This window comes from Carex rostrata, chromosome 22, assembly GCF_964058835.1.
Source record: "Carex rostrata chromosome 22, lpCarRost1.2, whole genome shotgun sequence".
NCBI classification, from domain to species: Eukaryota; Viridiplantae; Streptophyta; class Magnoliopsida; order Poales; family Cyperaceae; genus Carex; species Carex rostrata.
In genome coordinates this window covers 7,264,708-7,280,636 of record NC_135939.1, presented here as the reverse complement: position 1 = coordinate 7,280,636, position 15,929 = coordinate 7,264,708, and the positions used below count along the sequence as shown (strand labels likewise).

Below are 15,929 nucleotides of genomic sequence, written 5' to 3'. Positions count from 1 at the left end.
GAGATTCGTGCAGAACGTCTTTAAACAATTAGGATTTTCCATAAAGTCACGCAAAGTTTGAGATATCTCAGAGGATACGAATTCATATTTGAATGATGACTCTTACCGACATTTTTATTTATATCCATTATTTAATATATTTTATCAGAAATAATCAAGATTTTGTAGTTTTATTAAAAATACTCAAACTGCAGGAATTTCGTGCTAGTCGCAGAATTTTTTTTTTTTTTTGCACTATGAAAACCCTATTTCTCTCTCATCCCTCACAAACTCAGCAGAATTCCATGTTATAGCATTTTACGTTGAATATAAATTGTAGTATTTCATGTTTGTAACTTAGAGGAGACGGTTTCGATAGAATTGCTAAGTTCTCAAACTTGCATCTAATCAAAATAGTTCTCAACGCAAGTTATCAAATAAAAGCTCTCAAACATTCATCCAATCAAAATAGTTCTCAATACATACAAATAAAGTTCATATAAACCTCAAATAAAAATAGTTCGCAAACCTTCATCTAATTAAATAAGTTCTCAACACATAAAAATAGTTCGCAAGTTAATTTCTACTCCGCTTAAAATGCAATCCGAAGAACCGACCAGTTCTCATCAACGATGTACTTCTTCTTGCTGGTTGCTCTGTTTGCACCTGGTTTGGTATTGTATTGGTTGTACCTGATGGCACTATTTGCACCTAGTTGGGTACCGCATTGGCTGTACCTGATGGCCCTGCTTGCGCCTGGTTGGGTACTGTATTGTCTATACCTGATGGCCCTGCTTGCGATATGCCTCTCCTCCCTCCACGGCCACGTCTTGTAGTTGACCTTCTTCATTGGGTACCTGATGGCCCTCCTTGCATCCCAACCGCTTCTCCTCCTGCTAGTACTTCTCCCATTGCCTCTCTAAACATCTGATTTGCATTTTCACGGAATGTACGGCTTCTGGCTGTGCTTCACCGCGACCCTTGCAAGCCACTTGCATCTGCCATAACTTGCTCATTTTCTGTTGCATTTGTTGCGTAATGAGTCTCTGCAGTGCATTTGTTAGTTAGTAAACTATTCAAAATTGGAATGAAAGATAATTTCTTATGAATGTTACATACCTCGCTGACGCCTGTCAGAAGTGGAACAGCGAAGATGGTGCCCCGTTTGCTTACCTTGCATTTCATCCATGGTCATTGAATGACGAACGTATTTTCTCCTACCACGTTGCATCCAAGCTTTGGCTTCTATCAGTAGTGGTCGTAGGTCATTCATCAGGATTGTCATAAGGAACAAACAGGGCATTCTAAGTACTCAGAAGGTAGTCCATCCTATACCAGTGGGCAACAAATTGGTACTCATGCCAGTTATTGTGGCGACAAACCGCTAACACATGAGTGCACAAAATTCCAGTTAATTGGATATCTCTGTATGTATATTCCATTGTGATGTTGGGCCCGCATGTCACGATATACTGGAACCGTCTATGAATAATGTCCATAGTTCTATCAATGGTTTGGACTACTGGAACATATTCATTTGGGCCCATAATTTGATACTGACATTCGCCGTGCAAGTATGAGATCACAGCCATTGATAAAGCTTTATCCCACCGTTTGGTAAACTTATCATGTACCCGTTGAAAAAAATGTCGACTTGCATTGCTTAGCTCTGTCGCTTGTTCATATTTTGACTATCATGTACACTAGCTTGTTGATATTTTGACTATAACTTCGTAATATGAACTCCGATTGAGTTGAAACAAAGTTCATTGGGAAGCTTATAAAGAGATATAGAGGTTAGGTCTTCGCCTTTTATACTTAGTTATTTTCAGTTTTTTCAGCCTTGAACCGTATTTAGGTGCAATCCAAGATACTCGTCCGCACTAGAGAGTTTGGTCTTGTCATTTTTGCTTGATTTCTTCTTTTTCGTTTTTTTTAGCCTAAAATCCTTCCTTTTTGCATATTTCTACAAAATCAATCAAAACTTCGGCAGTTACCATATTCTTACTGAAATACTAATCAAAACTAAGATTTTTGACATATCCTAGCTAAATCCTAATTATTTTCTAGACCATTTTGACACCAATTGTCTGTAATATAAATCAATATATATCTTCATTTTTTAATTTCATATAATCAATTTAAATCATTCAACATGATCTATATATGATAATATACATCAGACTAAATGTTACATTTTTAAGATTTTTTTTACTAATTCATAGATAGCTAGAATATCACTACTTTTGAATGGTAAATTAGATTAATATCTCCGGTGTAGATTTTTTAGATCAAATGATTTTCTATCTAAAAAATAATAAAAATATTATAGAAAAAAATATAAAATTTGATAAATGATTTTGATAAATGAGTTGTAGTATATTCCGAAAATTTTTAGTTAGCACCCTAATAAATCAGAATTAAACAACTATCACCTAAAACCTCAAATTTGAGTTTTTACCACGAACTCATACCCAGTCCGCGCACCGAATTTTGTGCGGACTAAGTATGCATACCGAAATTGATTTTTTATTAACTTTTTTTATTTATTTTTGGTGCGCACCCTCAGTATGCGCACCGATTTTTTTTTTAGTTTTGTTCTGAATTGTTTGAAATTTTTTGACTAATTTTTTTCTGTTCTGCATATAATTTGTAGTATAAAACATTTATCAAATTGTGCATATAATTTGTACCAATTTGATACCAACTCAGTAGAAAATACTGCTCGGATTGTATGTATAATTTGTTGTAGTAATTTTTAGTTCAAATTTAGTCTAGAAATTTATTTGTTAAATAAGTGTATTTTATTTTCTACAATTTCACCATCAAATTTTATGTGTACGTATAATTTTAAATACCACAAAACAAAATATAATAGAATAGAAAAAAATTTAGGTCAAAAGTTTCAAACAATTTAGAATAGAACTAAAAAAAAAATCGGTGCGCATACTGAGGGTGTGCACTGAAAAATAAAAAATAAAAAATAAATCAATTTTGGTATGCATACCCGTTCTGTGCATCAAAAAATTCAGTGCACGAATTGGGTATGCATTCGTGGTAAAAACTCAAATTTAAAGGTTTGGGTGGTAGTTGTTTAATTTTGATTTTTTGAGGTGCTAATTAAAATTTTTTTGGTAGTATATTGGAAGGGTAGATGGATAAGATAATAATTTTTGTCGTTTCGTAAAAGTGATAAGTTATGTTATCATTTCATGTTAGAAAATAGTCTCTCTATATATATAAACAAAACAGAAAGTAAATTGTAGTATATCTAAATCTCAGATTTGTAATATTATATATATTCCCGGATACACTCCGGAAATAAAATACGCATTATAGAGAAAAATTAATTAAATGTTCACTAAATAATTGAAAAAGTAATTAATTATGTACATTAAATTATGTTATATCCCACTTATTGTTGAACATCCTTTAATCAAATATTAAATTTTGTTTATCCATAAATAAAACTTCACAGTAGTTTATCATTGATCAAATAATAAAAATACTTGATGATTTTATACAATTCGTTCAAATTTAATTTTTGAAAAAAAAGAGCAATATAATTCATACGTTATTATTAATTGTTATAACGTATATATGAATTTTGTAGTATATTAAAAGAGTAGATGGATAGGATAATATTTTTTTGTCGTTTCATAAAAGTGATAATTTGAGTTATCTTTTTTCATCATCTTCATATTTTATCTCACGTTAAAAAATAATTTATATAAACGAAAAGTAAATTTTAGTATATCAAAATTTTAGATTCAGTAAGATTATATACCCGGAGTCACTCTGGAAATAGGATACGCAATAGAGAAAAAAATAAAATGTTAAATCTAACATAAAAAAAAAATCTATATAATTTTTAACAATTAATCACTTAATAGTTATTAATTTTGTATGGTATATCACACGCATTGTTGAACATTTATTAATAAAATATAAAATATTTGTTATCCATAAATAAAACTGAACAGTGTAAGAATGCTTGATGACTTTATACATCTTAAAAATTATGAAACCCAAAAATATAAATATCAATTTTCCTCAAGTATTGCTTGCTAACCATTATTTCAACGGTTCAGAGTTATTTCAAACAACCAAAATATAATTCAAGCTTGTTTAAATATCCGAGAAATTACGGATTTCAACTAGTCAAGTACACCAAATACTGTAAAAAAATTGTTCGGGGAAAGCGTAGACGTGCTATGTAAATATAATAAAATATTGGGTTTATTTGAAAGATACCTGAAAAGAGGCAAATCGAATCCGCCCACTTTATTACTGATACCTACACACCACCCAACCCCAGAATCCAAACATTCTGTATCTAAAACTGTGTAGTTATCTATGTGCAACTATTCTGCGCTATTAATTTTGACGCAAAGTAAACTGCCACAGATAAATTATAAAAATTATAGATACATGGAGATGTGACTCATCTCTCAAGGCGAAGAATCTCGTGTTGGCAAGAAAAGCGCGACACGCAATTGCTGTATTCAGTATTTTTGACGAAAATATGCTTAGATACCCTAAAATAAGAAATTATTTGAATAAATACGTACCTTAGTAAAGTTTTACAGATAATATGTAGGCAGAAATGTTGTATATATTTATTTTTATCTATTTCTGGAAAATTAAATGACACGACTGTAGATACAGGTTCAAAAATCCGTGTTATATTATATTGGATTCGGTAAGGGCTTATCCGAAAAAGGGATAAATAATGGCCTGGAATTAAAAGAAGAGATTCCATTCCTTCCATTCGAGTCGCTGCACTGCACCACATCCACAAGAAGAAAGCGGTATCTTTACTGGCGGTGAGAGGACCCCCCTTATTTGGCCCGTACGCGACGAATCGCCCTTGCCTCCGCTAAAATTTTGTCGTTATTACAACCTTTTTTACTTTCCAATTTTACCCCTCCCCGGTTCAATCTTTCTCCCATGGTTCACCTGACCCCATTTCTTCTTTCCCTATTATTCTCTCCTCTCTCTTTCTACATCTATATAAACCCAGAGACGCTTCACTTGTTTTATCCTCATTTCTTGAAGTGAGAGACAAACAGAGAGATAGAGAGAGATCTGAAGGAAAGAGGAAAAAGTGGAAGAGAGGATAGGATGGGTTCGATTTCGACTCAGGATTTGAATCTGAGACCGCATGCAATGCAGGCCATCGGCGATTTGATGAGAGAGAGTGGAGAGGAGAAGATGAACCAGCTCATGAAGAGTTTGAAGGAAGAGAAGGATAAGATTGAGGTTTTCAAGCGTGAGCTTCCTCTCACCATGCAGATTCTTAGCGATGGTGAGTGACTCTGATTTAATTCTTTTTTCTTTTCTTTTTTCATCAAAGGGTTAGAACTTAGAATATTTATTTCCCTTTCCTTGCAAAATTTTCAGCGATTGATGGGTTAAAAAAGGAGATGGAAAGACGAGAGGAAGAGAGATTGAAGGAATTAACACCAGTAAAAAGTGGATTAGTTGAAAAATCGGGGATTAAATCGGAAAAAGACGGCCTTTCCGAGAAGATCAACTGGTTGAGCTCCGCTCAGCTTTGGGTCGATAATCCCTCCAGTTCTAATACCTCCAGTCAAGACAAGACCTCACCAGAGGTATGTACTTCTTACTTCTTACTGGAGAACTTGATATTCAGAACAAGAAGAAAACAAAAAGTTAATTTTGTTGCGGTTTTGGTTTTGAAACAGCGAGAAGAGAAATGGACGAACAGTTATCAAGGCAAATTCATGCCTTTTCCGAGCCAATGGCCATTTGCCAGAGGTTCAAATGGAGAGAGACAACAAGAGGAGGAGCAGAGACTGAATAAACTCTCCATAGGGCTACCTGGCTTCGCACAGATGCCGCCTCCAACAAAAAGTGGGGGCCCCACTGGACGGGTTGACCTCATATCTCCAGTGACAGTCTCAACTGGAGGGAATCTGGGATTGCAAATGCCTCTGCAACAACAGCAGAGGAAGGCAAGGAGGTGCTGGTCTCCTGAGCTTCACCGGCTCTTTGTTTCGGCTCTTGGCCAGCTTGGTGGGGCCCAAGGTCAGAATTTTCAAATTAAATTTTCATCTGTTTTGCTAATTTATGTTAATTAGTAGGTTATGTAAAATGATTCTTGTGAAGAATCTGGTATCTAAACATGTTCTCAATCTAATAATATATATATTGATTTATTCCATTTAGAGCTTTTGGCATTAAAAATATGGTTGACTGATAGGTGATGAACATTTTTATTGGTTGTATTCATTATTTCTAATAACCATTAGGTGTTTAAAGCTTTATCTAGATATAATTGGTAGTAATAATTCTGTTAATATCATTGTGTTTGAGGAGCTTTTGAAAAATTGCTCTATGTATCTAAAATCAAGAGATAGATCCAATTATTAACATTATTCCATCTCCCCAAAAAGAAGAATACAACTTGGTTAACATGACTAATCGAAAATTGCTCAAAATACAACTTGAAATTGGGCGGATTATATAAATTGAACTTAATATAGATTGAAGGCATCCATGTGCGACATTCTTGTTATGTGAAAAGTTATTTAATTAAAAAGGAAATAGGAAATACTTGATGCTTATTTTCATTATTTTGATAATTTGCAATAATTTTCTGCAGTAGCTACTCCAAAACAAATCAGAGATCTGATGAAAGTTGATGGCCTCACCAATGATGAAGTCAAAAGCCATCTTCAGGTAATAATTTTAAATCAGACCTTACAAAACATAAGTAATGACATAGTCTGTCATTTAGTTGACACAGCGGCTTGTTCAGATAATTTATTTATTTTGTATAAAACCTTGCTATCTAAGTTCAAAGTTTTACTAAAAGGAGGAAATAAGATAAAAAATAATACTTTCATTGTCTATTTACACTAACTCATTTGTTATAAATTATCATCAACTCTAATGCATGCACTTCTATTTTTGTTTCCAGAAATATAGGTTGCACAACAGAAGGGTGCCAAATGGCATTTCAAGTAGCGGTGGGACCCGTCCGATGGGCCTGATGGATGCCTTACTTGGGACTTCTAGTGAGCATGGGACAGATTGCTCCCAGCAAAGCATCTCCCAATCTGCATCCCCAAAGGATATGCACCAATTCACTGCCTCTGGCCGCACTGTCTCCACCAATGCCGGCGACAGTTGTGAGGACGAGGATGTCAGATCTGAGAGCTATAACTGGAAATAAACAGAAATTTTTGGAATTGTGAGAGAAATTATAATAATATAGATGCCATATTTTTCCTTCTTTGGAAGTGGAATAACTTAGGAGAGCGGTATATTTCGGTATAGGTAAATTATACTGTAATGAGGTTTTTTTTTTTTTTTTTTTTTTTTTTTCTGAGGCATTAGTCTGTTAGATTATGCATAAAATTTTGAGGTAGAGCGGCAATTTTTCCCTCATGGCTTCCCCTATAGTTCTCTTTTTCATTTAAAATATTTATAATTTATAATGTCAAAAATAAAACTTGACAGAGAAGTAACTAGTTTGAATTACAGCTTCCTTTTTTTATTCTAGCCTGCTGTAGTTTTTTTTTTTATCATTTTGATCTCTGAATTAAATTTGTTAGTGGTACCAAACAAGGCTTAATTAATGGGTCCCTGGTGACTGATGTTATGTTTGAGGAGAAAAGTGTTACAATTAGAAAAATTCCTTGTAATTGAGGCACTAAATAGCAATGTTATAAAATGCGGTTTCTATGCGGTATGCGGAAGGTCACCGCATACCGCATATACGGTATATGGCCGCATATGCGGATTTTTATGCGGATTTATATATGCGGATTTTAAAATAAAAATTCATATATATTTGAAAGCATAATCTCACAACAAGAATAAGAATACACATGTTTGTAGAATTATTTTATATCAATTATTCTTTAATATAAAAACAACATACATATATAAGAATACACAGTAACAAGATCATATGTGGATCACATACGGTTCATATGCGGTTAGGGGTGAGTAAATCGCTCATAACTCGTGAGCCGCTCATAACTCGCTCATTAAAAGCTCATCTAAACTCGCTCATTTATCCGCTCATTTAAACTCGCTCATTAACAACTCGCTCGTTTATTTAATGAGCGAGCATGAGCATGACCCAACTCGCTCATAACTCGCTCATTAAGAATTTGGCACACCTAATCCCTGCCACATTTAATTCTATGTAATTCTGTATAACATCAACCTTGCCTCATTAAAATTGATAGATAGTGAGCATAGTTTCATATTTAATTATGTGTAATATAATGAGTACAATGTAACATTTAATCCTGTGTAATATACTAATATTCATAATTTCATATTCATTTTTTTTGTAAATCGGCAGAACCAAAACCTCCGCCAAAAACCCAAAACAAGTAATAGTCATAACAACTCACTCATTTAAATGAATTATAACAATTTGTTGGATTTTATTACGATGACTTTTAACAAATTTTGTTATGCGTGGACACACTATATAATTTTGTTATGAGTCATAAGTCATAACTCGTGAGCCGCTCGTAACTCGCTCGTTAAAAGCTCGCTCATTTACAACTCGCTCATTTAAACTCGCTCATTAACAACTCGCTCATTTACTTAATAAGCGAGCATGAGCATACCCTAACTCGCTCATGCTCGCTCATTAATCACCCCTATATGCGGTTCATATGCGGATCATACGAACTCATACGCGGATCATATGCGGTTCATATGCGGATCATATGCGGTCAAAAATTATGCGGCCGAATATGCGGAACCGCATATTAATTTTCTATGCGGTTCGGAACCGCATACGCATATGCGGCCGCATAGACCGCATTTTGTTACACTGCTAAATAGTGAGTAGCACAATATATTCATTCTTCTTGATGATAAATTCATGCCTAACATAAAGTTAAATAGATAGCAATATATAGGCATCACCGTGTCTTGTGTGGGTGTGGCATTGTATATAAATTACCTTTTAGTCTTTTCCTAACCGAAATCCAGCCTGTTGCAATGATAACTTCAATTTGGTTAATAAATAATATCCTAGCGAACTGCTCTGTCGTCTCATTGTATAAACTTGGAAACTAAATTTAGCATAAGTATATTATATGGGTTTAAATAGTAGAACTAGGCTGTTCTTAAGTTTATCAAGTTCATTTGTGAATTCAATTCTAAAACTTATCTGATTAGCTTCAAACGACGAATTTAAATCGTTGAAATTATTTTACTTTACGAGTGATGCATCTACATGTGAAAATTTTAAAAGTTTTGTATAGAGTTAAGTGGTCAAAAGTCATTCAAAAAATGAATGTATTGAAATTAATTTATAAAACTTCTAATTTTGACTACTTAATTTTATACTAAATTAATTCAAAAGTTTAAAAAATTTAACATGTAGACGCATCACTCATAAGGTAGAAGAATTTCAACAGTTTGAATTTGTCATTTAAAACCATTTTGATAAGTTTTAGTGTGGAGTATACAAAAGACTCGGTGTACTTAGAAACACCCTAGTTCTACTCGGGTTTAAATGCTTCTATTTAATACATATATATACACTACTTTCTAAATCAGTATAAACATATATTATTAGAATTCAAAATGATATTCGTCTTTTATACGTCCATTGTAACACTTACCTTTCAAATCCATGATGATAAAAGTTATAAAATATAATGAATAAAAAGGTCACTAGATATTATCTAGAGAGAGGCTATGTTACTTTACAAAGCAGACATTGGTCTGTGCTCCGTCATATGAATTCTTATCTTTATTTTTTTATTTTTTATTTTAAAGTGCAAACAGTCAATCTGAATTGATTAACATGACATCCATATAAAATTGTTCTTATAAATCAAACTTTACATTTTTTAGAATTTTTCTTACTTGCAATTGTTTTAAAAAGGTAAAAAAATTATTTAATCTAAACATTCTCAACCATTCGAAAATAGCGATTTTCTACCTAAAAGAATAGGAAAATAATTTAAAAATATATAAAATTTGATCTCCAAGTATATTTTCGCGTCAACATCATGTTGAGTTAGCAGCTCAGTTCAGATCAATTGTTTAAACTTAAAAAATGAAAATATATATTAATAGTATGAAGCGATATGCGTTTTACAAAGTACCATTAGCCTCACTCCATTATCTATATTACTTTGCTCTTAATGCTAATTAAATTAAGACGAAATGTTGTAAACTTTTTTAGATGAAGTATAGAAATGACATGAATCACATTTGAACTCATTTCATATAAAATAGCGAGAATTGGGGTTGCATGTACAATGAATATATTGGAGCACAAATTTAACAAAGAAATAAATTAGTTACAGGGATGAGAAACAAATTTAACAAAATGGAACTAAATATGGATGAAAATTAAGATGGACTAGCTACATGATTATCACTTTATAAAATTCCCTTTTGTAGATATAAATTTTTATTTTGCTTTTCATTCTCCATGACAGCTAACGCATGGAGATAAGAAATGATACCTTCCCTCTTTTTGTCGGCGTTATGACTCATCAAACACTTTGCTTCTCTCTCTTCATTTTGCATGATCTTCATTGACTTTGCTTTCTTTGTTTGGTTAATGATAGAGTTCTTTACTCCTTTTACCGATTCATATGTACCTTTTTTTGGTTATGAAACGTTGGCGAAATTTGTGCTGTTTGTACTACCTTAAGACAATTAATTAATGAGGAGGGTTCAAATGCCTCCATGTTTTTGTGCCTCTATCTCTTTCTATCATTTTCAAAGTTCAAACAGTCGATCCGAACCGCTCAACCTAACCTCCATACTAAAATATATTTGGAGACCAAATTTTATATTTTTAGGAATTTGTTTACTATTTTTTTAGATAGGTACAAAATCAGTAAATCTGAACCATCTAAAAACAGTATTTTTGTACCTATCTAAAAAAATAGTAAAAAAATTCCTAAAAATATAAAATTTGGTCTCCAAACATATTTTAGTATAGAGGTTAGGTTGAGCGGTTCGGATTGACTGTTTGAACTTTGAAAATAATGGAGAAAGATGGAGGCATGATGGAGGCACAAAAACATGGAGACATTTGAACCCTCCTCTTAATTAATTCAGTATTTTACCCTATCTTATTTGATATCTACTTCTATTGTTTCCTTCTATATGTGCTATTCATGAGAGGATTTTGCAAGTGTTTAAGCATACTTGCAACATCCACTACAGACTAATAGCATTATGTTTTACGAGATAATTAATGAGCTTATGATGTATGTGTTATGTATTAATAATATCTTTGTTTACAGAGTTTAAAAGGTTAATTCAAATTACTCAATATAATTTTCGTATGAAAATATATTTGAAGACTATGTTTTTATATAATTTTTTAATTTTTATTAAATTTTTATTATTTTTGGATAGGTAAAAATTATTATTTTTTAATGATTCAAAATATTTAAATGTGGTGATTTTTCTATCTAATTAAAAAGATGGTAACAATTTTTAAATAATGAAAAATTAAAAATTTGGTCTCTAAATATATTTTCATATGGAGATCATTTTGATTAGTTTGGATCAACTGTTTAAACTTTCAAGACAAATGTTTGAATTTATACCAAATACTGTTGAGAATTTGGGTAGGTTATATGAGCAATAATTCGATTCAATTCATGATTTGTACAGCACTACAAATTAGAATCCATGTATAAATTAATTTCAAGATAAATAGAGTTTATTACTAGACGCGTAACGAAAACTTCAAGCCCTAGCCGTTACCTTCTTCACTTCGTACATCTCGTGTCGGATCCACACAACAACAACCGTAGTCACGTTTCTACCAGTATCCACACGAACAAGTTAATAAACAACTACGAGTTGGAGTGCTAGCGTCAACTAACAATCTCCTCTTGTCCTTTTGTTTTTCTCTCTTGATTTCTGAAGTGGTGCGAATTCAGATAGATCAGATTTTCAGTCTAATCCAATAAAACCAAAAATACTATTCTTCTATTTTTCCTGTCTATCTTTCGTTTTCTGTGTGATTGCGGACTAAGTAACTGAACCAACCAAAATCTGAACTGCTATACATATAGTTATAACCAGTATGTAGCAGTTTGTTTTGAGGTTGTTCAATATGGCACCAGTTCATTCGCACCTAATCAGAAAGAGTTATCCATCTGATAAAAGATGGACAGTTCAGATTAATTCTAACTGGGCCAAACTCAATCCGATGTGTATTAAGATTGTAGACGGTCCGCTTTGAGATTTGTGTCAAGGTAAAAGAACAGTTAGGATTTATCAGATACGTGGGTGATACGAATTCGTAGGAAATTGTTGAGAGAGCTAGTTTTGACTAGGAATTAACTGAAGACTAATTACCCATTTTGGGCCTTTATAATATTGGGCTTAAGAAAAGAAGACTTTAGGCCCAAAAGTCCTTTATGAGGTATTTTGCAATGTCGCATATTATCAAGTAGAGCCTCTCTAGCTTCGCACAATTTTAGACCCTGTTTGGTAGTCAAGAATTTGATGGGAAAAAGCAGTAGTTAGGTATTTCTTACCATTCGACAGCTAAGGATTTTTCCAATTAATTTCCTATGAAGTTTCCATACAATTCTCATTGATCTGATTTGAAAGAGAAAAAGTGAATTGTATGGAAACTTCATAGGAATTTAATTAAAAATTTTGAACACTTTTCAAAATCACTGTCCAATTAAATTCCTATGAAGTATCAGCTAGCATATCACTTTGCATTGTATCTTGTAATCATATAGGCAAGATTAATAAAAGAAATTCTTCTTTGTTTCTCTATTTCTCTTCTCTTTATGTTCTAATGAAATAAATTAAATTGAGTCAGAGATCATTTTTTTTTCCAATTAGAACAGCAACAACTGCTATAAAGACTTAATAAGTTTTGTTAATTCTTAAATAATTATACTATTTTATCATAATTATTAATATCAAATTAGATTTAGCTACCAGTTCAAAATTTTGAATGCTTCTTAACTTGTCCGTGATATATAAAAAAATAAAATATATATTTTATCATTTGTCATGTTGTGATTAAGCTAATAGTTTAAAATTATTAATATAAAAATTCAAATATAAGACTAAAAATAAGCCAATATGCAAGACATCCTAAGAAATATTTAATGCATTTTAAAAGAACAGTTAGTTTTTTTTTAAATATTTAATTTAAGAAATAATTAATAATAAATATTATCATGTTATTGTTTAATAATTTTATTTTATTTTATTAATAATTATTTCTATAGTACAACTATTTCCACAGTACAACCGAACACTTATTTCAACATATTCTCATAATCAATCCTATGTGTACCTGTGTTCATGAGTTCTCACTTTTTCAAAAGTGAATTTTAATCCCTGTCAAATCTGATCCTGTTTTATCCTGCGACAAACGAACATGCCCTTAAAGACCCAAGTTTTATCCATCAAATTGGTACTCTATAAAGGGAATTCATATAACTGGGTTTATATTTAGATATTGATTGTTTGATTAAAATTTGCACAAAAATTAAAGAGCTAATACACCTCAGACCGAATTGATCTGATCTTTAATCGGACTGTTCCAATCTAAACAGAAATTTTGAATTACCTCAGATGATATGGACTCCCGTAAAGGCGGTTCAGTTTTAAAGCTTCTCAGACATGCCAAACCATTAAATATTTTAAATCTTGAATTAATTAATAATTATTTTGGAATGTAATCGCATATTTTAAAAATAATGTTTTTTTTTTCTAAATATTCATCAATGTGAGATATATCTAATTAAATAATCACTGTGTTTAGTAATATCCTTAAAATTTTGTTTACAATTTTTTTGTTTGAATCGGTTTAAATAAGCACTGTAGAGTAATGTTATTTTCCTTAAATGAGATCATCATTTCAACTCAGTCAAGCTATTTATTAAAAACAATATATGATGATAAGTGATAACACATTGGCGCTCCCACGGTTTCCACGGTCCTTAGGTCTGGCGGGTCTACTAGTTAGCACGGATCGGATCCGGCGGATCTAATTTAGAAGAGTTGGTCTAAATCCGTGCTAGATCTTTGGTCCAAAATTTGCACAGATTGGTCTGGGTCGGGTCCAGGTCTGTTTAAAAAAAAAAAAGTGGACTGTTTATGGTCAAAAAAAGTCTGTTCCTGTTTAGTCCGGTCCGGTCCGAGTTTAGGTAGTCTCGGATTGGTCCGGTTCGAGTCTAGGCAGTCTAAGGTTAGTGCAGGTCGGGCTTGGACGGGTAGTGAAAAAATCCGACCCAAACCCTACTAGACACGACCTAGAGTTAGTCCAGTCCGATCCAGAGATCTAGCAAGAGTTGGGTCCGTCCGAATCCAGATCCCGTTTCAGCCGGTTCGGGTCTAGTCCCCTCAGATTTTTTCAATACACTATTGTTGAGAACATGTTAATTATGACAAAAATGAACTTAAAATTACGAGGTCAACTCTCCTTGAATAGATACAATCCTTATTCCTGAAGGTGCACAATGCTTGGTCGACTGGCTATATCAAGGTCATTCAAACCACAGAATGATTGCCACGTGTTAGTTTTAGAACGGAAAAATAATTGCCAAGTATGGAAGATGCAATTAAGTTTGTACAACAAACAAACAAGTAGTTTCTCCGCAATTGTTGAAAAGTACAACTTTGACGCAGATACCATTTCTCATCTCAGTGCAATACCTGAGGTGCAATTAATGGATTCGGATTGAGTCTGGTCTAGATGGAATTAATCTGGACCGTTGATTTTTTATGTAATAGTCTCGGGTACCTGAGAGGATACGGACTCAAGGTTTACATGGTTCCAAATTTAACGAACACATAATTTCAGCATTTGTTTTCTTTGTTGCTAGTTTGACCTTTAGCAAAATATGGACGTTTAATTCCTTGGCCTGTTCGGCTGAAAAAGAGAAGAGAAATTGATAAGAATGGAATTGAGTAGACTTATTAAAAAAAAAAAAAAGTGAAATTAAGTTTGTACTTTGTACTCTTTTTTTTTTTTTTTTTCTCAGCGCTTTCAGCATTCCAAAATTGAGGGATGAGAAGTCAGAAGACGGCTGCGCAATTTTATTTCTGGAAAGGTGGATCTTGTCAATATTCGGAAAACAAAGCATCAAACTTGTTGCAATTTCCTGCTACAGCTGAGGTCAGCTGAGAAGGGACAAGTATTCTGCCGAGTACTGTAAAAGATTCTGCTCACTTTACAGTTTGAGATTTACTCTCAGCCACTTTGAGATTCGGACTAGCACGGAACAGTATTATTGGGCTTTGAGATTCCCTTTTCAGGTAATGAATGGGATGTGAACTCGCTGAGAAGCGGATTAATATCCTCCGAGGTACTGTAGAGGATCTCCTTCACTTTATGGTTTGAGATTCGAGCTAGCGCAGGAGACAGTGGAATCAAATCTGAGCACCCTCCTATTCTTCCATCCGGATCGTTCAAAATCTATCACACGGCTTTAATTACTTTTTTATTTTATATCAATATAATCTATTAAAACGAATCAGATGTAAAAAAGTAATTGAAACCGTGTGATCGATTTTAAACGGTCCAGATGAAAGAATAAAAGGGTGCGAAAAGGAGCAGATTTGAATCCAAGGGACAATATTATTGGATTTTAAGATTCGTGCCAAGTTAAAAATAATAGTCCAGATACATTAATGAGTTAGGCTACTATGACATTGGTGTTATTTGAAATTAAATAACACCAATTTTTAAACCCTTAGATCTGCCTTGAGATTCGTAATATCCGTTTTTACTGTTCAAGCACTTTATTTTGTACGAATCTCAAGGCAAATCTAAGAGTTTAAAAGTTGGTGTTATTTAATTTCAAATAACACCAATGTCATAGTAGCCTAGCCCTTAATTAATTGTTAAAGATTCTCTTTTCTGGTAACGGAGAGGATGTGAATTTCGATGAGCTGCCACATCACCAGTTCTATAGTTTGTTTTATGATTTTTT

General features: G+C 32.8%; 1 protein-coding gene across 3 annotated transcripts in view; it reads left to right on the top strand.

Annotated features, from left to right (window-relative positions):
• LOC144574249 (transcription factor HHO3-like) overlaps positions 1–7,475 on the top strand; it is a 93,539-nt gene extending 86,064 nt beyond the window's left edge. The window contains exons 2-6 of one of the 3 annotated variants that reach the window (XM_078324176.1): positions 5,088–5,287; positions 5,383–5,594; positions 5,688–6,030; positions 6,608–6,684; positions 6,926–7,475. In XM_078324176.1, the coding sequence (XP_078180302.1) occupies positions 5,104–5,287; positions 5,383–5,594; positions 5,688–6,030; positions 6,608–6,684; positions 6,926–7,180 (1,071 nt within the window). In that variant the 5' untranslated portion in view covers positions 5,088–5,103 and the 3' untranslated portion in view covers positions 7,181–7,475. Of the gene's footprint in view, positions 1–4,927; positions 5,288–5,382; positions 5,595–5,687; positions 6,031–6,607; positions 6,685–6,925 lie in introns of those variants that run through there. The other 2 variants (XM_078324177.1, XM_078324175.1) reach the window with 2 other exon arrangements.
• The last annotated feature ends 8,454 nt before the right edge of the window (positions 7,476–15,929 follow it).